Source organism: Chelon labrosus (assembly GCF_963514085.1).
Source record: "Chelon labrosus genome assembly, chromosome: 18".
Classification (NCBI taxonomy): Eukaryota; Metazoa; Chordata; class Actinopteri; order Mugiliformes; family Mugilidae; genus Chelon; species Chelon labrosus.
The window spans coordinates 14,861,139-14,888,562 of record NC_140351.1 but is presented as its reverse complement, the minus strand read 5'-3'; the positions used below and the strand labels follow the sequence as shown (position 1 = coordinate 14,888,562).

General features: G+C 40.5%; 2 protein-coding genes across 2 annotated transcripts; one reads left to right on the top strand and one right to left on the bottom strand.

The window, feature by feature from the left end:
* Positions 1–258: 258 nt before the first annotated feature.
* LOC311503770 (uncharacterized protein) lies at positions 259–16,465 on the bottom strand. The gene is made up of 17 exons (XM_084566641.1): positions 16,187–16,465; positions 15,598–15,731; positions 15,007–15,111; positions 14,722–14,767; positions 14,424–14,532; positions 14,150–14,258; positions 13,476–13,627; positions 11,281–11,398; positions 5,416–5,419; positions 3,297–3,368; positions 2,995–3,128; positions 2,775–2,879; positions 1,985–2,030; positions 1,798–1,906; positions 1,575–1,683; positions 619–770; positions 259–489 (listed from the first exon to the last, which is right to left on the bottom strand). Exons 1-17 carry the CDS (start codon positions 16,247–16,249, stop codon positions 362–364), a joined length of 1,695 nt encoding a protein of 564 aa, XP_084422767.1. The 5' UTR covers positions 16,250–16,465; the 3' UTR covers positions 259–361.
* A 3,214-nt stretch (positions 16,466–19,679) lies between these two features.
* LOC311503080 (ADP-ribosyl cyclase/cyclic ADP-ribose hydrolase 1) lies at positions 19,680–25,910 on the top strand. Its single transcript, XM_084565598.1, has 10 exons — positions 19,680–20,161; positions 20,408–20,532; positions 20,649–20,772; positions 21,961–22,087; positions 22,179–22,314; positions 24,536–24,618; positions 24,759–24,832; positions 24,926–25,018; positions 25,514–25,600; positions 25,771–25,910. The coding sequence occupies exons 2-10, from the start codon at positions 20,424–20,426 to the stop codon at positions 25,862–25,864; spliced, it is 927 nt and encodes a 308-aa protein (XP_084421724.1). The 5' UTR covers positions 19,680–20,161; positions 20,408–20,423; the 3' UTR covers positions 25,865–25,910.
* The last annotated feature ends 1,514 nt before the right edge of the window (positions 25,911–27,424 follow it).

Genomic DNA, 27,424 nt, shown 5'->3' with positions numbered 1-27,424 from the left:
TAGTGCAGGGCTGTTATAATAGAATGCATTCATTTTCACTAGTGTACTTAATGAACTGGCAAGTGAGTGTGTGTTGGTATACAAAATGCCAAGTGCTAAATTACAGCTGTTTCCCGCTGCAATCAATATTTTTGACGGGCGGATCTCAGTGGGGCAATCAAATAGAACCTTTCATTGGTGATTGAATTGATATTAATGTGCAAAATGTGGAGCCAATCAAACACAATCGGCATTCAGATTAAAAAACGTCAGCGGTGATTAGAGTAACACAGCCAACTTTATTCAGGAAACATATGCAGTAGTAGAGGACTTAGCTTTTCTCATATTGCAAAGCATTTGGAAATTCAGTGTAAACAAGCTTTCATTTCTTCTGCACCGGCATGTCGTCCCTGTCCGCTGGGAATATTTCGATTTCCTGAATTATCCGTTTGGCAATAACGTCATTGTTTGCTGAGACCATCCTTCGAGACATCAAATCGAACGGTCCCCCTGAATCGTCGATAAAAAGAAAGTCATTGTTGTGAGAAGCTTCACCTGCAGTCAGATTGTTTTAGTATGCAGCCAGATGTCCTACATAATGAGCTATTGTTCTGTGGTCACATCTGAAAGCATACGTACCATCCACATCCAGGAGTATTCCTCCAGCTTCTTGGACTATAACGGCTCCAGCGGCAATGTCCCAGCAGTGGATCCCGATCTCAAAGAAGGCCTCCACTGCCCCGGACGCCACCAGGCACATGTTGGTGGCAGCTGTCCCCGAGCCACGCAGCCTGTCAGGACAGACCAATCAACAGTCAATGAGGCCGTTTTACTGCCTATATTATATGACGTCTGTGGAATATTATACATATATATATAAAACAAAACACACAAAATTTTACTAACTACCTTATATAGTATTTAGCTCATTTGCAAAGAGTCTCTCCATCTCTACTATAATACACTGGAAACAATATAATGAATTGTCTTTCTGTAAACATCAAGGTACCTCAGAAAGCTTAGATATCAATCAATGCTAATCTGCTAGCTTAATCTAAATAGCATTAGCAGTTAATCTTGCTGATTTAGCAACAACAACAAAACATTTTTAAAATTTAATGCTGGTAAATTAGTATTTTCAAGTTAAGTTCAAAATGGAACAGTTACTTAAGTGTCGAAAGATAAGATAAATTGCTGTTACTCAGCTAGCTTGAATCTAAGCCAAGCTAGGCGGTGTTTTGTTGTAGCTACATTTAGTTAAATGGAACAGTATACTGAATGATAAATGTGTCAGTTTATCAAAATAGGTTTTTCACACCCGCAGATGACACGTAGGGGAAAGTCAGAAAATACATTTAGCTAAGCTAATTTAACTATTTCACCGGCTAGCTTTCACTTGATGGAGCTCTGTGCAGCTTTTCCTGTTCAAGAAAGTGCAGTAAACAACTTAAATCACTTTAAATTGTAAGTGCTATTTCAAATAAGTTACCAAATTTCAAAAGGTGCAGAAATAATTCATATGATGAGAGTCCAAAAGGTCACATTTTGTTGCTGCATTTTGACTTTGAAGTGCAGTACACACCATACGTACTTACCCGTGCACTGGGATGCAGAGGATCTTTTTCATGGTGGAGAAGATCTTGGTTACTTTTTCAGGGGACCTGTCCGTTCCATGCTCAGAAATGATGATGGACTTATGGATATCTATAATGACAGCAAGCCAAATAGATCACTATGGCAGTTTTTCACATAGCTACAGGTAAACTATTTACTGTGCATGGGTAAGTGCTGAATATATAGCATATAAATAAGTCACACCTTTCACATCAGACACCTGAAGTGGTTCGTCATTGCAGAAAGCTCCTTTCCCCTTCCTTGCTTTATACATCTTGTCTTCCAAGCAGCTGTACACCACACCGAACTCCAGCTGAAAGTAGATATTTATTAATTTATTATGCAACACTTTAAATAAAATGCAAAATTCTACCTTCTTAATTTCACATACCTCTTTATTGACGGCAAACGCGATAGACACAGCCACAAACGGGAACCTGTGAGTCAGTCATTTTGGGTTTATCAGATTAGTTTGTCATATATACAGACACACAGGAATAATGGCATATTTCTTATGCATTTGACTATTGTCGCCTTATTGCTTATTTGTTGAGTTTAAGATCAGAGCCAGTAGCAATTATGAAGCTGGAGCCCTGAGACAGTTAGCATAGCTTATCATTAGCGCGGTTCACTGGTTACTTCTAAACCACACCTCATTTTGAGACTTATTAAAAGGGAAATTATTTACAGATGACTTTAACTGGTTAGCCTCAGAGGTGTAGCTGGGTGAATTTTGTCACACAGAGTCAGGCTAGCCGTTCCAACATGAATTTAACTGGTCATTAGCTCACTAAACATTGTTTGGCTAATGTTACAACTTAAATGGCAAGCATTTTGTGTATCCATGTCATAAACTAGCTCCATTTTAAGGCAACAAGTACCTTTCCCCTCTAACGTTTGGTATGATGGTGAATAAGAGTATTCCCCCAAGTGTCAAACTATTTTTTTCATGCTAAGCTAACAGGAAGTGCTAAAACATTTCAATGTTTTGGATCAAAGTCCTAGCATGTACTCCAATATCATTATTGAGATCTTCTTCAAAATACACGCAGAGATGAATACTGACCCCGTGGTGCAAGAAAACTTGATAAATTATAAGATAAATTCCAGTTCTTAGGGTTTGTGTTGGCATCCTTTAAGACAACATATCAAACAGTGCTTCAGCTACATAAACATCTTACCCATGTACAAAGTTTGTGGTGCCGTCCACTGGGTCTATGATCCATGTAGGTTTGTCGGTCAACACACACGCCTCACCCTTTGCGACCGACTCCTCCCCAATGAAACTGCAGCACAGAAGAATCAATGAACCGCAGAGGAATCCCAAAACATGACTGAGCAGTGATGTGCTTCGCTTCCACATGATCACTCAACTACCTAGGTGTGTCCTGCACAACTCACCAGTGCGAGGCGAATTCCTTTTTGAGGGACCCGATGATGATTTTCTCCACTCTCTCGTCAGTCTTGGTGACAAGGTCCACGGTGGAGCTCTTTGTCATGACTCTTATTTCACTCTCGCCAGCTTTCCTAATTTCCTGATTGAATGGAATGTCATTGACACACGGTTATTCCAACTAATTAACTTATTCTTAATATCCTGAGGTTAAAGGGAAGCATGTTTCGTCTGACAAAATATATATATAAAAAAATCCCAAGAAAATGGTCTGTTCACACCAAAGATGAAATGCATGTCTAAGGCGTACCTCCCCAGCTGTTCTTGCCACTTCGACAGCAATGTCATATGCTTTTTGCCATGGGTCCTCCATTTTTTTTTTCTACGAGTGGGTGCTTGCTTGGAAGAGCCTGCAAAATAAATAACAATGACTTATAAAAGCACAAAAGGTAGAAAATGAATCAAACACTGATGCATTGTCTCTGATGCCAACGTAACTCTGCTCCAGACCTGCATGATTAGCACACTTCTCTTACAGCAGTAGAACCTGTTATGTAAGACACTTCCTCTGCAGCTGTGCTCTGTTAGTCCTGCATTGTTCTAACTCACCACCACAAACCAAAAGGTGCAACAAGTACGCAATGTGCTGTGATGTAATTTGCCTCATAACTGTGTCGAAACTGACAGAATGGGTAAGAAAAAGGAAAACGTGTGTCTTATTGTGGAGTTGCTCAGCCTGCTTGAAAGAAAATTTTGTTTTTCCTGAAAAAAGCTTGTGGTTGATGAATATTTAATGAGCATATTCCCCTTTCCCGTTATTGGATTGGGTTAGTGGTTTAGTGCCCTGGAAGACATCCTGTCAGGGCGCAGGTTCAATCTCTAAGCTCGTATCTAGCGTGAGAAACTAAACCCAGGGCAAAGAAAGTGCCGATATCATTCACAGATGCTCCTAACCTGGATTAGTGTATCAACATTTATTTCGGCTCTTCTCCAATTAAGAGTTTTGTGAAGTGGAGGGCGAAAAGAAACTTTCCCTGAACTGTAAAAATGTGCAAACCCTGGATACAGATGCAGCTGTGTTACATTTAAACCAATTAAACTGGTTTCATAACAAACAGACAGCATGTGAGTTTATCTGCACATTGTGTGCTACTTCCTCGCAAACTTGTTGAGCGCGAGAAATGTCAGCCGTGTCAGCTCCTAATACAACACATCACTTGGATAATCACTGCTATTAATGTGTGTCAGGCTGCTGGATGAGTCAGAAGGAAAAGTATATAATGTAGAAGAAAACTACAAAAGCTAAAAACCCTTACCTTGTGGAGAGAGGTGCAGCAGTCAGGGAGACACCAGATGCTACTGCAGCTTCTTTTAAGAAGCTTAACTCTTAAATTGCCCCATTGGAGAGATGAGGTAACCAAGTGAGTTGGCATGACAAAGTGGGAAAAGTACTGGCCCCGCCCTCACGTGCTTCTTCACAGCGCCTCGAATAGAGAGGGGAAGGATAAAACAAAACACTCTGTCCCAACATAGACGGACTTGCAACAACATGATGCCACACTGACTTTACTGTAAGAGCATATGTGGTTGGATAAGAGTGGAAAATTTCTGAGTGTGTCTTCCTAATTCTTGCGGAGGTGTCACAGGATGACACACCCAGCTGTGTACATTTGTGTGTCATACATGTGCAAGCTGACGTGGGTAGTAATTACACAAAAATGCAGACTGAAAAAATTCCATTGTGCTGATGTCCGCTCATATTTATGGCAAGACGTTTGGAGGTGAAAATCGTGTATATTTTTTAAAGAAAATAAAATGTACTCTCCAAACTCTGGCTCGGTTTTTATCACCGGGGGTTTGGCGCGACAGACAAAGAAAGCTCCCCTCAGTTTAACATTTCCTGACGCTTCCCTTTCATGCCCTTTTGCTGGATTCCACCGTTGGAAAATGGAATGGTTTGATAGGTCCCCCGTGGAGTCGGGGTCGATTATGTGTGCATGCGCGGCTCAGCGTGCCTGCTGGAAGTTGGATAAAGTCTTGACAACATGGTCATGTGCTGAGTGGAGGTAAATACTGTGCACACACAGATCTAGATGTGTCAATATTTATGCGCCTAAATGTCTCAAAATGCTTTATTCCTGCAACTTTCTGTGCGGCTCGCTGTTATGTGAGCTAACCGAACGCAAAATAGTTTGGATTCCCCTTAAGAGAACCACTACAATGAGGCCTATTAGCGATCCGGCCATTAAAAATACACAATAAAAAGTGCACTTTAAGTCTAGGTAGAGGAAATTACATATTGATGGCACTCTCTTTCATTTAAATGCATGCTGTGACACTTAAGTCCTTGGGGAGTGAAAAAGACTATTTTCTGAATCATCAAGCCACTTCTCCCGGAGCCCTGACAGTTGTCTTGCAGGAAGCCATACCTTGCTGCAAGACGGATTGTTCAATTAGTGGTAAATGCTGCATGTCTCAAGAAAATTATGTAGCATCTCTTTTGACCTCAAATGCGAAGATAATGGAGACTCGGCTAAATGTTCAAAATGGATTACGCGTAGGTAAAAGCAACACGGCTTGACCCTGTTGAACCACATACTCTGTATTCCGGGTATAACCACATAATATATGCATTGGTTTCCACACACCGTCTGGGATGTGTTAAAAAAAGCAGAAACAGTGCGGGGCCCGTTCAGACACGATGTGCCACACCTTACACAACCTCGTGCATGTGTGTCGAAATTGGCACAGCCCGTTTCTGCTGTTTGCCGCTCCAGCGATAAAGAGAGGCCAAGTATCAAAGCAAATATTTAAAATTTACATCTGAGGCAAGTTTCTAGCTTTGACAAAACCTCGACAAAGCTGGCAGATGACATCTTCGTCCTCTTATCCGAGTCGCGGAGTTGCCAGAAACCCTAATGCACAAGCTGCATCTAAAATAAACAGACCTCCGTTGAACAGATCAGAATGGGATATCGTGGAGGGGGGTGAGTTGTTGAAAGTTTTGTTTGACTGGTAGCAGCAGGAGAGCAGTTGTCAGCCTGTTGTCCCTGTTGTGCACTAAATATAAGATGTTCTCAGAAATTCTGGGAGACATGCGGAGGGAAGTGATGGGACAAGCAAAACAAATACATCAGTCCTGCTGTCTCCCTGCCAGGCCCGTTATGAATAATTTATCCACGATGACGGATGTTTTTGGATGTTTTGGTTCCCTTGAATTGCAGCTGTAACTGAGGTTGGCGCTTAAAGTTGCTGAAGGTCAATGGTGCAATCTGAAAGATGAGGCTTCATCTAGTCAGCGAGGCCCTTTTGAGCTAACAATAAGACCCGTCTAGGAACTCGGTACTCCGGCACAGTGGTGCTTTGAGCTCAACGCCAACTCCAGAATGGCAACATGATGATTTTTTGCAGGTTTTCTCTTCTCACATTTCTCTAAATATGATAATGCATTCTTAGTTTTGGAGGAATTTGTGGGGCTAACCGTAACCCCTCACCTGACAAAAATGTGACAGGAATCCACTCTAAAGATATTTCTGTCTGCCAAAGTGTGGATCAGAGGCAAGAATACTTGCTGTGAAACATTCTCAGTCATCCAGGTTCAACTGGTGAATTCAACTGGACTTCTGTCCTCTTCACAACTGAAGAAACCACCTGGAATTAAGACGAGTTTAAAAAAAAGTCCAGTTGTTGTCTTTCACTTGTTTTAGCTTTACTTTGGATACTTCAATCTCAGGCAACATGTTGTGAGTTTAGTCTACTTTACTGTGTTTCCAGAATCTAATTTAATATTGTGTTGGTTTTAAGATTGGAGTAGTGCTCAAAAAAAAGAGACACAACTGTAAGCAAGAGCGGAACAAAATGTTTTCTGGCGATACAAATGAATTACATATATTGGACAGGCTGGCAGTGAAAGCTTGGGTGGATGGTCACTGTGCTGCTGATTGAAACTTACTAGGACTTATTTTATACACCATATTTTCTTAATGGCTTGATGTAAACTGCAAAAGAACTCATCCGCAGTCATGGACGTCAAGATCTACAGTAGGGAAGCTGCCTCCATTTTCCACTCTCTACGAGGGAAGCTAGAAGGTTTGTATTGTCATCGGCGGAAATTCTTCCTCGTGGAGGACCGTGGGGTGCCTCTTAACAACCTGCCATTATTCCTACAGGGATCGGCTAAGTGCAGGTTCCATCATCCATACAAATGCAACTGAAAGTGCTTCACGTACGCAAAACATGCACCCATCGGGACGGCCTCGCCGAATGTGGAAGTCTACAGCTATGGTGGCAGCTATGAGGCGCCACTTCAGCTCGGCAGCGCCTTCAGCTATATGCTAACAAAATGGTAATGCTAGCAGGCTGAGGCTTACCATTTAGTGCGGGATGTAAGAATGTCAACATTCATAAGTACAGCTGCTGGTTTGCAAAGGTATTGGAAAAACTGAAATAGAGCTAGGGCTGGTGACATGTCACAAAGTTAATTGGAACATGAATGTGTATGCAAATTGTTTTTTTATGATTACCAGTCCATTACCAATCAGTCGAATTAGTACATGTACTTCAGCTTGCTGGTGGTGTTAGATGAAAAGTAGGGCATCTCTCTTCGTTAGATCTTTGGGATTTATCGTCTAGGCACCACGAATGCCTGCACATAAAGTCTCGGCCAATCAATTTAGAAGTTGTTGCAGCATTTCACAAAAACCTAAAAACCAGCGAACAAGGGGTGCTACATGAATATGAATGCTAAACATCTAATACCTTTGGAGCTATTTCAGTCTCCTAGAAGTGAACCCACTGTCCAACTGTCATTGTTAACAAACCTACTAAAGGCTAGTAATAAATGATTAAAAAAAGTCCCATCTAATCTAATTATAGCCAAAGACTGATCACAAACGTATACATTGTGACAAAACTAATTCTGAAATTCAAAACAACTGAACTAAAGTTGTCTACAGACCCTAACTTTCTAATCTCCAGGGCCACATTTTTGGTATGTAGCAGGAAAACCCAGCCTTTGCAGTTTTTGCAGAACAATGGCTGGCACTTCCTCACTGGCAACCAGGACATGTCGTTAAAGCGCGAGGCCTTGGTTCCCATTAATGACTCCGTTAACAATAAAAGAACATTAAAAATTAAAAAGGTGCAGGGAGCTGATGAGATTTGTTGCATCGCTGTTGGTGTATAGGTGGAGCTGACGACAGAGGAGGACTTTCTGCCGGCCGACTCCGGAAATCATTCTACGTCTGCACACCCTGCTGCCGACAAACACGCACCATTGATTTCTGAGGAGGGGAGGCGGGGAGAACGAGCTCGAGTAAAGTGTTTTAAAACCATTTGTTAGTCATCTGCAAACACAAGATGAAAAGGCAGTCCGTGGAGAGCAAAACTCTGGGCTATTTCATAGAGCACATCAGCCCGGGGGGCAGTTCGCCGCTCTGCATGTGCGGCATCTGCAGCGCTGAGTGAAAAGGGCAGAGGAAATGCAGCGGAGAATTTTACATGGCGTAATGGCTGTGAACGCTTTTATTTCTCCACTAAATCACAACGGTAGCAGCGAGCGGCCCGTTTTCTGTTTATTTGGTTTCCAGTTTGCCGCCAGAGATATTTGTCTTGTTTGTGCTTTTACTTTATAGATTTGTCATTTTTCTAGGTCAAAGCAAACATTTATGTCCCGAGCACATCGCTGATTCAGGCCACAGTTAAGACGTCACACACGAGATGTTTAGGAGCCTCCTAAGGGGTTTTCATTCGCCCAAGCAGTTGCACATAACAGCACATGGGCATGGCCATGGCATGGAGTTTTGTGTTCTGGCAGCGGTGCAGCAGAAAATGACATGAACGTCCTAATGAGACAACACAAGACGAGAGGAGCCCGGAAAGAGTGTGTGAATCGTTTCATTGTTCATGACTTGTTTTCATATGTCGGAAGGGTACAAGTCATGACACTGCACTTCCAAATTTAGTCATGGAATGTGAAATTTGCCGACAGCTTGGTTCAGCTGAAAGTGATCGTCTTCAGTTTACGACTGTAACATGAACATGCATGCTTTTAACAGTCTCTGCAGCTCTTCAGATAATCTTTGAGTGTCAAAAAAAAAAGGATGATCATGGGTTTATATTTTCAGAGCTTTTTATTTGCTGCTGTCATAAAAATACTTACAAAAATCACACATTTTTTTTTACATCAGTGCATTTCACTTTGGACTTGATAAAGAAGCGGTTATACAGTACAGTGCAAGTACATACGCAGTTACATGTGTACATACTTGCATTAAGTATAGTGCAAACGAGTGAGGACACTGAAACACAACAATTTACTAGATGACTACTATATATACTACATGAAATACCAATATTATTGGTGAGGAGGTCCTCTTCACTTAGTACACCTCTACTCATAGAATCTGGGGTAACAATACGTAACCAACGTTCGCTGAACAGGCAGTAGGTGTATCTCAAGCCGTGTTGGAAATTGATGTGGGCATGAATAGGAGTCTGTCTTGGTCATCTTCTTCTATTCCCCAAAAAATGGGGGGGGGGGGGGGGGACATGTCTGGCCAAAAAAAAAAGTCGCCACCAAAAAATGTTGTTGGATCGCCTTTAACTTGATTACAGCACGCATTCGCTGTGGCATTGTTTTGATAAGCTTCTGCAATGTCACAAGATTTATTTCCATCCAGTGGTGCATTCATTTTTCATTGTCTCATGCTCCCTGAACCACTCTTTCACAGTTTGAGCCTGATGAATCCCAGCATTGTCATCTTGGAATATGCCCGTGCCATCAGGGAAGAAAAAAATCCATTGATGGAATAACCTGGTCATTCAGTATATTCAGGTAGTCAGCTGACCTCATTCTTTGGACACATAATGTTGCTGAACCTAGACCTGAGCAACTGCAGCAACCCCAGATCATAGCACTGCCCCCACAGGCTTGTACAGTAGACACTAGGCATGATGGGTGCATCACTTCATCTGCCTCTCTTCTTACCCTGATGCCCCCATCACTCTGGAACAGGGTAAATCTGGACTCATCAGACCACATGACCTTCCTCCATTGCTCCAGAGTCCAATCTTTATGCTCCCTAGCAAAATGAAGCCTTTTTTTCCGGTTAGCCTCACTGATTAGTGGTTTTCTTAAGGCTACACAGCTGTTCAGTCCTAATCTCTTGAGTTCCCTTCACACAGCCCTGAGTTCTACTGTTGTTTTTCTTTGATATAGTTTCACCAAACGTTTAAGTGATCGCCGATCACAATCAATCACGATTTTTTTTTTTCGACCACATTTCTACCTCAAAGACAATGGTTCCCCACTATCCTTCCAGTTTTTAATAATGCGTTGGACAGTTCTTAACCCAATTTTAGTAGTTTCTACAATCTCCTTAGATGTTTTCTCTGCTTGACGCATGCCAATGATTTGACGCTTCTCAACAGACTAACATCTTTTCCACGACCACAGGATGTGTCTTTCGACATGGTTGTTTGAGAAATGAGAAGCTACTCATTGCATCAGTTGGGGTTAAATAACTTGCTGTCAGCTGAAAGATGATCACTCATGCAATAATTATCCAATAGGAGGCTCATACCTTTAAGGTTAGTTAAATCCAGGTGGCGGCTTTTTTTTTTGGCCAGGCAGTGTATATTGATCCTCTGATATATTTCTGGCCAATGCAATGCTCCACAGCAATCAGAACCGCTTTGCACATTACAAAAATAAGTTCTACTCCGCCTGATGTTTTAGAGCATATAAACACATACAGTATATCTTATCACATAATTTATTTTAGCATCCACATAAACAGTTAAGTTGGATTCTTTGATTAGAATGATTTCATTCAGGTAGAAGAAATATTGTCCAAACAAGTGTGAATTAAAAACCCACCATACTGCACTTCAACTATATCAGTATGGGCGAGTGTCCTTCTTTCTGCACTAGGTCTGACTAAAAGTGATATCAGGACATCCCAAACTATCAGTCAAAACATGGACACTGTTGATTCAGTGGCACTGTGTTGAGGTATTTATCTTTAATAAAAAAAATAAAAAAAAACTATCCTCTATCATGCTCTGGCACAATTACTCACGTAAATAAACATTAACACTAAGCACCATGAAGATCACAGTACAACAGAATCTGTGAATGACTAATTGGTGAAATTAAACAAAGACTATTAAGAAAGAATCCCAGCTCTGAATATTTAACAAACCCACTTAGATGTTCTTCAGAGGCAAGTGCATCATTTTTGGTTCTTAAGGCAAAGACGGACTTGGGGCCTGTTGCATAACTTTGAGTTTACTCGCCGTCTTTGTCGTCCCTGCCGACAGGAAACTCCGTTATCTCCTTTGCAATGCGTTCTGCTATCACCCTGCTGCTAGCCACAATCAGCCTGCGAGACATCAGATCAAATGGTCCTCCTGGTTAAAGAGAAAAAGGAAACTTATGGTCACTGGTTCTTTTTTTTTTGTTGTTGTTGTTTGTTTAAATGTTAACTGGCTACTGACAGCGTAAGAAGATAGAACAGGCTTAAAAACTGTGCGGTAGTAACCCAAATAAACCAGCTGACGGCGCCAAAGACTGCTCTCAAAAATAGTTTGCTGCAAATTTAATGAAGCTGAAACAATCAACGGATGATGATTTTTAAAAATGAATCAATTTCAAATGTTCAAGCTTCTAAAATGTACACACTTTTGGATTGCTTTTGCTTTTTAACAATAATAATAATTATTAATTACAGTCAGAACTGTTAAAATTGTTAATTTTCTCCTGGAGTCAATGTTGATTTTTAGACATACAGTGCCAGTATTGTCTATGTTTCTGCATAAAAAATGACTCAAATCATCAAAATCATCAACAGCAAATAAACATATCTGATAACTTCTTATGAGACATCTACAGCGGCTTGGAGGAACTTTAGTCCATTCCTAAGAACAGAACCGTTTCAGTTCTGAGATGTTGGTGGGTTTCCACACATGAACCGTTTGCTTCAGGCGCTTTTGAACATTTATACTGCATTAGGGTCAGGACTTTGACTTGGTCATTCTGAAACATTCATTTGTTCTTCTTGAATTCTTCTGTAGAACAAGTCGTGTTCTTGGACTTGTCTTGCTGCATGACTCAGTTTCTCTTAAGAAAGCTCACAGACAGATGTCCCGTCGTGGTCTTTCAGAATTTCCTGGTATAATCCAGAATTCATTGGTCTATTAGCAATGCCAAGCCGTCCTGGCCCAGATGCAGCAAAACGGACCCAAACGAGGACATTGCCACCCCCATGTTTCACGGATGGGATGAGATTCTGATGCCGGAATGCAGTTTTTGTTTAGTCTCCAAATATGAGCCTCTCATTTAAACCAAACAATTCTACTTTGGTCTCATCTGTCCACAAAACAACCTCCCCCCGAGTCTCATTACAATAACTGGGAACACTTCAGAACAGATGGACTCTAACGTGGCCTTGAAACCGCCTTGTAATCCTCGAGGGTCACTTACTTTTGCACCTCACAGATATGTAATATTGGCTCATTTTCCTGCACAAGCAAATACCAAAGCATAATAGTTCTGTTTCATTCGTTTGATTGGGTTCTCTTTGTCTAGTGTTAGAACTTGTGTGAGAATCCGCTGATGTTTTGAGTCATTTTTATGCAGAAATGTAGAAAAGTCTGAGGAGTGAAAATACTTTCAAGCAGCACTGTCAGTTCTCATGAAAACATAGTTGAAATGCCAAATATCTGCTGAATTCAGGGTCTTTTCTTTGTCATGCCTCATTGTGAGCAAAATATTTGGGACTTTTGGTTGAGCAAAGTGAGACATCTGAAGACATGTCCTTCAGCTCTGCGATTTTTTGGGCTAGTTCAGCATTTTACATAACAATAACATGCTATTCAGTTAGGAAAATAGTCATATAACTTCCTGATATAAAACAGACTTTCACATTTCATAGTAATGAACTGCTTTATGAGCTCATGTGCTTTCAAGATCATTGTCCCTTTCTCGTTTTCAAATTTCCCATTAAGTGTGACCAGATTTTTGAGAAGAGCAGCTCATTAGTGAGTTATGACCTTCACTTCCTGTCCAAGGAAGGGGGACTCTGGAGAACACAGATGAAGGCACGTCAAACGCCTGCAGTTGTCAAAAGTCCATGCTTGACTAGATAAACACCACAGCTTTCTTAGCATATTAAATGTCAGGACAGCTGTTGGGTCAGCGGCACGGTTGCCCAAACTTAATATCAAAAACTCTATAAAGCCAGTGGCTGCCCTTTCCTCGTCTCTGACTGTCTTTCACAAGCATTTATGAGAACAAATAAGAATAAAAAAAAAAAAAAACAATAACAAGAACACTTGGTAAAAATAAATTATTCATAAACAATACGGTCTGGCAGTGTCCGTTCTTTGTTCTGGAGAGCAATCCTTCCTATTTTCTCGTTTCGACCCAGTGACTCAGGAGCAGCTTCGAAAAGTTGAACCGCCACGTCACGTCTTCTCAGCGACTCACCTGAAATGTCCATGATGACTCCTCCAGCCTCGGTGACGACCGCGGCCCCTCCGGCCATGTCCCAGCAGTGGATGCCCATGTGGTAGTACGCATCGGCCGAACCGCACGCTACCAGACACATGTTGACAGCTGCGCTGCCCGGGGAGCGGATTCTGTGGATGGAAAGGGGACGCTTGCTTCCAAACTTCCAGATGCTTTGGCAGGAGCTTAGCGACTTTCAGCAATACCCAATCAGTTTATTTACAATCTGTAATTAACTCTCCAAGTGAGGTTTGATTGTTAGCGGGGGGAGAAGCGCAACATTTCTGAAGAGGATTCAAATTGCCTCGTTGCAGCTTCAGTTTCTGTGTACACTCCTGCAGTAATAGAGCACTACAGGGAGGCTTTTATTGTTAAGCAGCCACAAGAAACATGGAGCTTTGTAGCAACTACAACTGCGCACAAAAAGTCCAACGTTTATCACTATTTTAAAAGGTATTTATTGAAAACAAAGCTGCAGCAACAGTAAGCTGTTACTTTGCACCTATTTTTAATGACTTCTTAAATAAAACTAGCTTTTTTTTGGCTTTAAACAAATGCGGCCATTATTCTATTGTGTTATTACTGACAAATGAGTGTTTGCTGCAGAATTAAACCACCAGTATGTGCACAAACTACAGCTTGCCCATATTTACCCATGCACAGGGATGGTAAGGATGGTCTCGATGTTGCCCAACATTGTCTTGAATTGTTCAGGATTCTTCTTGAAGCCCATTTCTGTCAGCACCAGAGACTGGCTAATATCTATTGATGAAAACAAGAGTATTGTCATCCAACAATCAGCAGCCAGTTTACCCTCCCTCACTCTAAAAATCACACTGAGCTCAAGCAAAGAATCTTAGCGCCACCCGATGGCTTCCTCTATAACTGCAACTCTAACCAAAAAAAATTAAAATAATCAGTGTTCACCTTCTTGTCCAGACACTTTGATAGGGACTCCGTTGCAGAATGCTCCCTTTCCTTTCCGTGCCGTATACATTTTGTCCTCGATGCAGCTGTAGACGATCCCGAACTCTACCTGTGACCAAGAAGCAGCACATACAGCGGCAGTGATTAATGTGGAGAGGGAGGACCACTAAAAATAGAACTGCAGCTGCACAAAAGGAAAAATACACATTCACCGGGTTAATGGGCTACTATTTATGTTTCGAGAAAGCGATGCATCAGTGTAAAAAAAAACATGTGAAAAGCATACAGTGAAGCCTACCTCTTTCTTCACTGTGAAGCCAATTGACACAGACACAAACGGGAACCTGCAGAAGAGGAATTTACAATATAAAACGCTCATTTAATGAACTCCCTTTGGATTTAAGCTCAGAGGAATCAATTTCTATTATCAGTTCAGTTTCATCTGGGTTGTCTAATTATCCCTGACAGAGAGGACAATCCAAGGGAGAAGCTAATTAAAAGATAAAAATAGTTAAGGAGCGACGGAGATAAAAGAAATCCGGCGCAGGGGGTTCTCACAGTGTTTAATCGCAGGCGGCAGTACCTGTGAACAAAGTTGGTGGTGCCGTCAATAGGGTCGATGATCCAAGTGGGGTTGTCGGTTAAAACGCTGGGGGCGCCTGCTGCTACCGATTCCTCACCTATAAAGCTTCAAAATAAAAGAAACAAAAGGGGTCATTTTTGGGCATCATATGGCTGTTACCTCAACTGTGAAATCAATAATGGCTTTGTACTTGATACCTGCTGCGTTTGCTGTCAGTCTGCAATATGAGATAGTCCCTCTTTGCTGAATACAACACTGCAGTACTATATTTCTTTTATTTTGGGCATTGCAGCATCCATGGAGGACGGTAGCGTTCCGAAATTACGCTTTGTGAACATTTAATACGCATGTCTTAATCATTTAAAGGGCAATCTCAAAGATTTTCACTTAAATAAAAGGTCTGCTAAGTCACCATCTATCACCAAATAACGTAACACAGTGATAACTGAACCCGCAATGCCACATAGCCCAAATCCAGGCATTAAATTGTATGGAAAACCTACATTTTGTTTGACCGGATGAGAAACTCTCCTAAACCTCGACGCAGTGATTTTCTCCTTTAGTGAATCACTGGCTAGTGAGGCGGAGTACCTGTGCGTCGGGTACTTCTCCTTGATGGAAGATATGATGAGCTGCTCCACTTTCTGGTCCGTCTCGGTCACCAGGTCAACCGGTGAGCTCTTCTGCATGACGGCTATGTCCTTCTGCAGGGCCTCGCGGATCATCTGGCAGGAACACAGCAGTGAGGGTGAGGGGATCTTTTTCTTTTTTTTTTTTTTTTGGATGACTGACTACGTCCACAGCTTTAACTGGATTAACATGTTGGGGCGACATATTTTTGCCACTGATGGGTCACAGATGACGAGACATCAAGCTTCCACATGTTTTTTTTAATTTTGCAGTAAGGTTATGGTGACAGCCTGTGTATGATAGTAACTACCATTCAACTCTACTGTTTTTTAAAGTGTGTGCAGAGACTGTTTAAACTCTACAAGCCTCTCAGGACTCAAGATCTTATGCTAAATGAATATTATAACTCTTTATTATGATGTGATTTGTATGCTAGCTCCTCTTTTGCGTAACAATCGATATATATTGCATGACTTCTTGCTTAAACAAAACTTTTTATTACTAGGTTTATTACGGTTTCCTTTACAAAATATTTCATTAGTTTCCTTACCTTCCCAGCTTGTTTGGTGACCTCTATGCAATGGTCCATGCACTCCTGCCAAGTGTCACTCATGATGACGTTTTTAGCAGCAGATATATTCACAAATGCGAACTGACAACACCTGTAGTAAAAAGAAGCTTAAGCGTTAAGGTTGTTAGCTTCGAGCTAGGGCTACAAAACAGCTGTTAGCATAAATTTGCTCCCTACGCTAACTGTTAGCGTGAATAAAACGACGGCGAGATTAATGACAGATACAGGTTACAAACACAGCTTTGGCGGTTTTACAAGACAACTGTGTAACAGGTCTATTTTGCTTTCTCAAAATAAATAGACAGTTTGTATGAGCTGCAGCTAATTCAACCAACCTCCGGGATAGGCGCTTCTCGACTTTTTTTTAACCATAGTGGGCGGGACTTAGGCGAACAACCATTCTTATTGGTCAATCCGTGATGCAAAATGAATAACCTCCGCTGTCATTGGCTAGAGGGCAGTCACGTGCCTTTACCGGACGAAATACATCCCCTCGAAGAGAGGAAACGGAGCAGATTTAACTTTTCTCGTCCTTAAATTTTGAATGGATTGGGGCAGACGTATAAAATAAAATAAAATTAAATAAAATAAAATAAAGAATTTGTATAAATATGAAATTAGAAAATTACCACAAGCCAATACATCAAGGAAGACGCAATATAAATAGAAAATTTTAATAACATAAACAGACAATGTGAAACAATAAAAAAGGCAAATAAACTGTGCTAGAATAGAACTGCTTAAACGCACGCGAAATGTTCGCTGTATATTTATACCTTTCTACATATGTACATGTGCAACATCTGTTATAACATCTGCATAAATTTGCTCCTACGCTACCTATTAGCCCAGGGAGCAAAAAAAAAAACCTGTGCTCCATAGTGTTTGCATGTTTTTTGCATGTTTTTGCATGTTGCATGTAAAATGTTTCACAAACTACGAGTAAACGTGCAAATCCTCTTTAGGCCAGGGGGTGGCAGCAGCAACACTCTTATGATGAAGGCCTGAGTCAAACCTGATGCTGTGTGGAAGCTTACACCGCTGCAGGCGCCCTATAGTACCTATTGTTATAATCTTCCGCTGACATTTAATGATCTGTGTCGAAACATGTTTCCCCTGAGCTACATGTTAAAAAAAAAAAAAAAAGATTAATACTCACATTTTTCGAAGTGCACATGCTCATATTAAGACTTTGCACATAATTCCAGGACTAGCCAGGTGTTTTAGCCAAGTAAACTCCCAAACATCTGGACACTGTGGCTTAAAAAGGGAGGACCATTTTACAATTTCATTGCGTCTCAGTACTTTAGCTTTGTTTGTGTCACTTGAAGAACTTTCAGGAGTGATAACGCAGGATTTGAGTAACTTTGATGGGATTTTTGTCATTATTTTGTGTCTCAAACAAAGGGAAAAACAACTGCAGACGCTTACGAGGTGACTTTGAGCGTCATGCTGTTTGGTACTTCAGCTTGACACTGGTTAGCCTCAGCTGCTGCTCTTCACGGACTGCTTGTCTCTGAGCTAATTTGCGTATTACATCTATTCCCAGAAGACGAAAAGACAAATAAAAGCCTCTGAAATGAAAAATCCCTTTCACAATGACAAGAAAAGAAAAAAAAAATGCAAACAAATATAAATCTGAATCCAAATGACTTGTGTCAGTACTTTTGTGTGAAATCACTCACTGGATTGATGACTGAGCTGAACAAATACACTAAAAAGTTGAAAGAGTTTTAGCTTGTTCTATTCTGAAAGCTGTTTTAACAAGCAAGAAATCAGAAATAGTGTTTAGATAATAACTGTTAAGCTTAATTCAACATTACCTATAGCACACTTGTAATTCTCAATAGAGACTTTAGGAATCCTGTTTGTGAAATTACTGCTTTTTCAAACCTCTTATTTTTAAGGTCGAGGATTAGGTTTTGGCTTTGTTCAGCAACCTGTTGAGACCACATGCAGCCACTTGACCACAGGGCATTTTTTATTGTCAGTATTGTCGGGCCGAGCACTTTGTTCCCCTGTCCAAACAGAGCCAATGACTCAGTTAGCTTCAAAAACACGACGGCACAGTCTCACCCACACTGCCTCACGGTTTTAACCTCAGATGATCTCATATAATAAATTCAAACTCATCATTTTCTCTAAGCGGTTAATGAGATGTCTGGCAACAGTTTGACATACATTAAATCCTCCAAGTTATGGCCCATTAAGCTCCCTCCTTCTAGACACAGCACATTAACACGAACCACATCTCTCGGACTCCAAATTAACACAACACATTAACACAGCACACGCCGCTGCGATGAGAAGCCCTTCACATTGTTCAGTGCACAAGTAACCAGAGGTCATTCATTGTATATCCATCACGTCTGATAGAAAGCAGGCCTTTTCAAATGTCATATCATATTCACACTTCCACATCAACAGCGAGATAATAATATGCCATAATTGTCAGGATAACGGAATCAAATGCAAACTGCCCTGCCCTCACGGCCAGCACTTGGCTATATCTGTCGCCACATTTAGACCGTTAATTGCAGCATGTTTGCTTCTTCCTTCTTTGGGAGAGGTGAAATCTATAATTTCCTCTTTTTTTATCACAACCCAGTCAAATGTGAGCTAGAATGATTTAGAAGCTGTCATTATGTTAGCTTGTAAAGTTTACCCTTTGAACCATATTATTTTAAGAGAATCAAAATCAAAATCACAATTAGAGTTGTTGTTGTGTGGCCAGACGTACAAGGAGTTTGTTTTAGTGTTTGCTCCAATAACTATATTAAGAAATAAGAAACAGTATAAAATATACAAAGAACATATTTTGAAAAACATATTCAACCGAGGACGTTTGCTGTGGATATAATGTCAGTCCAAAGACATTTCACTCTAAAGCTTTACAGTTTTAGTATAAAACCTAATGAATGTGCCTCAAATGGCCAAAAGTGAGCCGTCCCCATTGACTTCCATGTTAAAATTTTACAAATTAACTCATCCCTCCATTTGTTACTATTGTACATGGGTGAATTTTCATATATGAGTGACGGCTGAAATTGCGGGTAGCTAGCTGCCTTCCTTGGGCACCTGTGCTCTAGCCACACCCCTTTTAAGGCGGAGTCAGACACTGCCAAGATGGCCACGACCAGAGGAACCACACTGAGCTTCAAAACCGCTGTTTCGGGAAGCTATGGGCTACGTCTCAGAGGGTTTGTTCTTCTTCTAAAAGACAAAGATGGAAATGCACTGCTAGTTTAGTGGTTTACACATGCAAGACCTCATTATCTTATTATACATAAAAATATCTGTGCTGCAATTTAAAATGCTAAATTATGTGGTAGTAACTGCAATTTCTCAAGTGTTGCATTAACCTGTAACAAGACAAGATAAGATAAGATAAGATAAGATAAGATAAGATAATCCTTTAACTTATCCTGCAGTCCTGCTGGTGTGCTGAAGGTAATTTGATAGAGCACAAACACGCCAGTTCTCTTAACTCACAATAAAATTTAGCAACCCACTGCGGACATCTAAGGCATTACCACATGGCAACAAACTCTTTCACGAAACAGCGCCGACTGTCAACGTGACACCTCAACATTTTGCAGTCAGGATGCGTTCTTGTCAAAAGTCTGAGAGTGTGTCCACTAACAACAGCAGGAACGTAAATCTTATCCTCCGCCACACGTCCCAGAGAACAGCACACACTCTGTTAGGAAGATTCCTAACGTCACCATAATGTGAGTCATGTGGATCTACTCTTTGCAAAAGGAGGCAGGGAAAAAAACATGTCATCTGTACTGTAAGAATGTCCCCGGGCTGGTGAGGAGAAGCTCTCGTCGACCCCTCGAGAGCGTCAAACTAACTTTGGTCCCTGAAGAGGAGGGCGCATATCACACCACACCACACCACTCCACCCCACAAGCGTTCGCCATCACAACCATGGAGCCATTTGTTGCAGGGGTGAGCATTTATGTCTATGTTTGAAGGTTACTCACGCCTTATTTTGTGATTGCGTGTCTGTTCTGCAAAAAGGACTGTGTAAGTTTTGTTTGCATCCTTCGAATGCTTGGAGATGTAAACATGGGAAGACGGTTTGTAAGCTCTACTGGATTTCAGTCAATCGAACAGGTTTCTTGAGGTCCCGGGAGAGTAACGGCTGGCTTGCCGCCAATCCAAAACTGATACCTTGTTTTTGTTCATTAACAGTGAAGTGGATTAAAACATGTACAAACACGAATCTCTTCTGAGGAGCAGCGAAACATTCCGAGGCCTCACGATAATGACCTCTTCCAAAACATCTGCCGCCTTTGTAACGATCAGCGTCTCATTATGTAAGTATTCGCCCCAGACGCTTTTGGGATTTCTTTATTTTTGGATAAGTCTCTTCCGATAGTGATGGATAATGGCTTCTTTCTTCTCATAACTTCATGTTCATCTCATCTCAAAGGGCTTGTTATGCTCCAGCTTTGCTCTGGGGAACTGAGAGAGCAGCTCGGGACAACCCCCAACATTAAACACATTGTGGTTGGGAGATGTTACACTTACGTTACGCTTATTAACCCCGGCTTAAGGTAATGCACTGTGCACTGATTTCTTTATTTAATTTCTGATCTTGCATCAGTTTGCAAATAGTGACAAGAGTTCACAACTTAGCACTGATTTAATTTGAAAACTTGAAGCACTTGATTTTCGCCTAAAACCCAAAGCTGGTCAGATTTGGCTGCCACCAGCACAGCTGAAGGCCACATGAAGGGCAGATTTGGTGTGACGTTCAATGACACGGTTCAGGACGTTTCTTTCTGTTTAACTTTCTTTGAAAAAAGAAAGAAAGAAAGAGCAATGGTTCCTGTGGAAAAGGGGCATGCACTTTGCATTAAAAGACATTTTATTCCCCAGGAAATATTGACTTATGTTGCGCAACGTGATTCGATTTAACCCTGTGGTATTAGGTTATACGTCATTTTATCACAACACTTTTACTGAAATAACAAAGAGTACAAAGAAGAGTCTCTGTTGAGGCTATAATCCTTTTACTGGGTTACATTCCAGTAATTTGCACATTGAATTATGATACTGTTGTTGTTTACATTTTCAATGGCATTCAATTTAGTAAAGAACATCTCATCTGATTAACCAAATGCCAGTATTTTAGGAGGGAATTACACGTAGTCAGCTCATTTCAACACTCGACTCAAATAGCATTTGTTAATGAAGACCTATTTAGAATTATTTTGACAGGTTGTTTAGTTGAGATCTTCAAAAATAAAATATAGTACAAGGCTATACGAAATGAATAGAGCTTTTGGCTTTTTCTGGCGCCTCATCATTCATTGCTTTTTTGTTTTGTGAGAATTCAAAGTGACGAGTACTTTCAAAATAAGATTGCAAAATTGTGGCGCAGAATGAATGAGAGGTTGTCAGTTGAGTAGGCGGCTGCTGAAGGAATGAGGTCACAGCCAGCCCAGACCACATCCAAATGTGGTGTTACTGATCGGCTCTCAAAGCGTCATCACATGTGCCTTGGGTGCGCGTGGATTGTTTTCCAGATTAAATGATAAATCACTTCCTCTAAAAAATGTCCATCCCAACTCTGTGTATGTCTTATTTTGTCCAACCAGCTGTTCAAAACACAAAGACCAGAAGATACATGATTCAAAACGATTAATCATTTTAAGTTTTCAGTCAAACGACATCTATAAGCAATTCATTTGTTAATTGCTGCAGCTCTAAAAGGTATAAAATAACATTTGCATGTGCAGGTGTGACTGTGAGGAGGTCTGGAGACAGTTTGAGGAGGCTGTTGTCCATCAGTCCTCTTGTAACGTGACGGTGGAGGATTATCATCACATGTTTAATGCAATGCCACAAATCTGGCCTTGTGACAGGGTGAGCAATGTAGGAATTTTAAGGGCATGTCCTCTGTGTCGGGGTTTTATCGGTATTTAATGATGCTTGCACGTTTCTTCCTTCTGCTCAGTTCCTCTTTTGGAGTAAAACCAGATCGCTGATGCATAGCTATGCAGCTGTTTTTCGACATTTCTGGACGCTGGAGGACACGCTGGTTGGCTACATGTTCAACGACCTCATCTGGTGTGGCCAAGACGACGACTCTGGTAGATATTTTTCTAGGTTTGAAACAGAAAACAGTTGCAAGGTCCCAAAACACTAAGACATAATTTTTGTTTTGACAAGGATTGTCCAGGGATACACTAAACCTTGCACATTCAGACCTAAAATGTTCTTACAAGAACAATATGCAAAGATCTGAAAAAAGAAAAAGTTTTTTACACAAGAGAATGATAAATCTCTTAAATTCTGTTCTACTTATTATTTCAGGTTTGGAGCATTAATTTAGTCATTGTATCAAGCATAAAGTCCAACATGTATTTCTTTTTTTTTGCGACCAGGTTTAGTGACACTGGGTAACACAGGGAGAATATTCGTGTCAACTAATTATGCTAAATTACCAAAAAGAAAGTCCAGCAAACTATTAATTTTAACTCAAGCAATGAGTATAAAGTATAAAAGTATAAAGTATAAATTAATTTTTTTGCAAGTTTAAGATATCACTAATATAAGCGCCTATATTTCTATGTAGCAACTTTAAAGCACATTAGCGCTATCAGCGCTGCTACTAGCGTTGGCTACCGGCATTACCAATTACCAATTAACGAACAATATCCAAAATCTGTATGTTTTAAATAATGAAATATACTCTATAGATAAACATTTACAAATCAGATTTAAATGTGCATACTTTCCGCCCAGGGCTCTCAAGTTTTGAACTGAGTTCAGAGTGAGATTTTGGCGGTGACGGCAGGAATTTGGTTGGGGTGGGGATGGGGCTTTGATCTGATAAATGACACATAAATTTGCACAAATAAAAATATTTATTTAATTCAGCATTTCTTAGTGCAGGTGTGTGTGTGTCTGATAATGTCTGAGCTTATCAATAATATGGTATTACATAATTAAGCCCCCTGGGAAAGACATTTCTGCAACTGAGTCAAATATGCAGCACTCATCAGCCTATCACGGAGCGAGGTGAATGCAAGCTAGATCCTGCATGAGCCTTCAAGCAAAGCAGAGCTTTTTTTTCCAAATCTCATCTTAAATTGGTAATGTCCTTCCTAGAAGTTGGTCTCAACTGCTTTGTGAATAACGTTAAGAAAAAACTAAGCGGTGGCCTAAGAGAAAAGCTATGTGAATAATGTGTCCTGAACTAAGACTGAAAAACAAGTGTCAGAATAGCTGCTGAAACTAGCCGGGATTCAACTGGCTAGCTAGGCTAGTTCACGCACTGGTCAACCGCTGACTGAGTATCAGCTGCCTGGACACAATATTCCCCAGCAACAAAAATGATGAGATGACTTACAATTGGTGTATCAGTCGTTCTTTCCATTTTCAAACGGCAATCAAAAATCAAAACCGGAAGTTTTGTAATGAGTGAGATGTGACCATTGACTGTATATACTAGGATGTGACTCGATGTGACAGTCCTTTTCTCAGCGAGCGTCTGAACCGGGAAAATCTAAATCTTGCCCGGATACAGCAATGCTATTTTTTGATTGGCTGTTCAGTAGCTATATTCTTTTTATTTGATTGGCTGGTGCGTGAAAGGCGCCTCTGAACTCTACGGGAACGCGCTTGATTCAGACCTATTCCACTGTTTTAAAAAATAGCGGCACACCTTGGTGCGCATTATCGTGGTAATTTCTCGTGTGAACGGGTTGAAATGCGTGTGTCTCACGCCCAATGCGTGAGACTTGAGAGCCCTGTTTCCGCCGCTCTACTTAGCTTAGCATGCAGCAAATTTGAAAAGAAGGGGAGCACCTTTCTTGTTCTTGGTCATATTAAATAAACACATAGAATATCTATCTTATAAAGTGTTAGACACTGAGCTTTTAGGTGGATTTTGTATCTTTTGTAACCGAGGTACGCTAGCGGCTTCCTTCTTTCTGGTCTGGTGCAAAGCTAAGTTAAGCTAACCAGCTGCAGGCTGTCCTTTGTGTTTACCAATACAGATGAGTGATTGTAACTATTCCTTCCGTCATTTTGTTTAAATCTCATTCATAAGAAAGTGTACTGAATGGAGAAAACCTCTCTTTTTTATGTGTGTTTTTACAATGAATGGAGCAGAGAAGATCATCTTGTTAGCTCAGGGATTTAGCTAAAACATCATCGCACAGGCAGCTGTGCTCCCAAATGATTCACAGACTTTAGAGAGTTCCTTACAAAAGTAAAATATGCAACTGCATGTCAGCACATCAGCTGAACTTGTTTTTATTTTATTTATTCAAGTCTCAAGTAATAACACCTGTCAATTCAAAACAGCCTTCGATTTCAGCTCTTGTCCTGAGTGGTCAGCGTGTAGAAATCATCCTGTCTATTCCTTGTGGAGGCAAGCCTCACAAAATGTGAGTTTCATATCCTGTCTGAAGATTTTTTTTGTTGCCATCACCACACTACACGTAGTTGTGTTGCTTATCATTTCTCTGCAAAATACCACTCTAAAACCACCATTGCTCTCATGTGATTTCCCTCATCTGTTTGTCAGTTCGCAGAAATGGCGTGCGGCAACATCACCGTACTCCTGAATGGATCCATTGTTAACGCCTTCCATAGAAGAAGGTTAGAAGCAATGAACGATACTAATGTGTTGCTGTCAGTTTATTTAGTTTACATTAAAAATCTGTATTTTATGTGTTTTATTTTATTTCACAGCATGTTTGGAAGCGTTGAACTGGACAGCCTGAAACCTCAAAGGGTGAATTATGTCAACATTAAGGTGGTGACCAATCTAGAAGGACCCCATATGTGAGGATGCAAACAGGAAAATACAGTACATGTGTTGTATTACTGCCAGGAACCAAAATATACCATAAAAGTAAAGATTTTCAAATAAGTGTGATTGTTAATTTTTGATTTTGTTCTTGCTTAATTTGGTTTTATTAATAGGAAACACCCTCTCCTTGAGAAAGGGTGTCACAGGTTGTGACAGGACCAAAATGTATTCATTAACTTATTAACAAATGTTATGGCTTGTTATTAAGCTGACATATCCATCATTTATGGCTGCACTATCTTGGAAAGGCAAAACTAAGTTGTTTATGCAACTATAATGATCATGAGAGAAACTTTTATTAGAGCCTGGCAGCTAAAACATTATTCTTGTCCTTGATCTGTTAAAAATTAAGTTTACACGGGGAAATTGCCTTTGGTTACAGCTTGTAAATGGTGCCTTATCAGAAATAATATTCATAAAAAATCCATTAATCCATCATTCATTTGGATTGTTTTTCTCTCCTACAGAGAATCATGTAGCCAAGGATCGATCCTAGACCTGATTCAGATCCTCCAGTCCAGAGGTTTTCACTGGACCTGCACAGACAGCGACCAGTAGGTGACATCTTAAAGGCACTTTACACTGTGAGGAGTTCGGTCTAAAATTCTCACGTGGGTTACATTTACATGGACATCAGCATTATGCGAATAAAACTTTGATAGTCTGACGTGTGGTAAACATCAGGTGACAAGTGTTTTAAAACATTCATCATATTTGTCCACAGGACCCTGATGATCCTTCAGTGCATCCAGGATCCTAAACGTTCCTCCTGTCAGACATACGCAGACGGCAACAGAGAGGGCCTCACGTCCAGTTAAATCATCCACGAATGCCACGAAGTATGATGTTGGTTTTTATGCTTTGCAAAGGTGAAATTAAATAGAACTGGATTTTTTTTGTGTATATTCAGTATGTAAATAAAATACACTAATGAGCAGCTGACTGTAAACACTGTCATCTTTAGGCAGAGGTCAGGGACCTCCTGTACCAAAGACTTCCCGAATAAAAGAATTATGTGTAAATCTTTATTAATGTCATTTCATTAGCAGTTTGACGTACGATATATTTGCAATATCATCACCACGTTGCTGTCAGACAGGCTTTTCCAATGGCTTTATTTACAGTCACCAGATTCCACTGACAAAAACAGTAATATTACTGTGGCATAAAATATGATGATCGTTTACTCAACCCATATAACTTTTGTGTAATTTGTAATCGTTCAGGAGATATTTAGATCTGCTATATCCATAAAGTGGGAGTGACTGGGGCACCAAAACCCAGCCTCTAAATAACGCATTATCTGCCGCGAAACATCATCATCAATGTAGGTCAATCTACAGACTCCGGATGATGTTAACAGGTAACTCCGGACTCAACGGGGAATAGCACTAGCGTACGATAACAAAATATTGGCGAAATGAACAAGTTTCGCGGCAGGTATTGGATTATTTGAGGCTGCATTTCGGTGCCCCAGTCACTCCCACTATATGTATATACGCAGATCTAAATATCTCCTACAAATTACACAAAGAGTGAGTAAATTATCATATTTTATGCCAGAAATAAGATCCAGGTAGTAAAAAACAGTAGTTCCCCTTTAAATCACCAAAGTCTTACAGCAGCACACCAGCAAATTTGTGTTTTTGTCAATGGAGTCCGGTGGCTTTGAAGAGATCGTACAGCTTCAGTTTTCTGGAAAAAGCTAACTGCATGTAAAATAATGATAATATTCAAAATACACTTAAGAGTACACTTAAACTGATATTGATTGTTTTAAGTGGTTAGAATATTTTTTGCTGTCTACCCCATCCAAAGCAGTTCATTGTCTGCTTCTCCAACCACCATCTACAGTAGGTAATACACAATAAGTAGCTCATACAAGTCCACTTCAAAGAAACAGAATATTCCCTTTAATATCTGAAACACTGGTCTGACTTATTGTGTCACAGATGTCACAAAGGACAACATTTTCAGCTAGGATCGCAGTATTCTCAGTTTTCATGAATACAAACCTCATGAAAACCAGCTTAATCTTCCTTTGAGATCCTGGTCATATCACTTCCACTGTTTGGAGTTTGGTTTCTGACTTGGAACCATGATACTATTATCACCACATTCACCTGTTTAAATATGATACAAGATAAAAAGCACATGAGAAATCTAGCAATACGCCTATGTCATTGTGTCATTAAGTAATTAGAAGTAATACAAAACAGAGACAACAAACCTGTGCACCTGGAGATTTGACCTTTAGTTTAGATTCCCAGGCTTGTTTGTGGCATTTCTCAACATGTTCATTTTTGACAGTTGTTCTGTGACCTTTGAATAACAGCCCTGAGCCATCTTTCAGCAGATGATGAGCTTTTGCTGCTGGT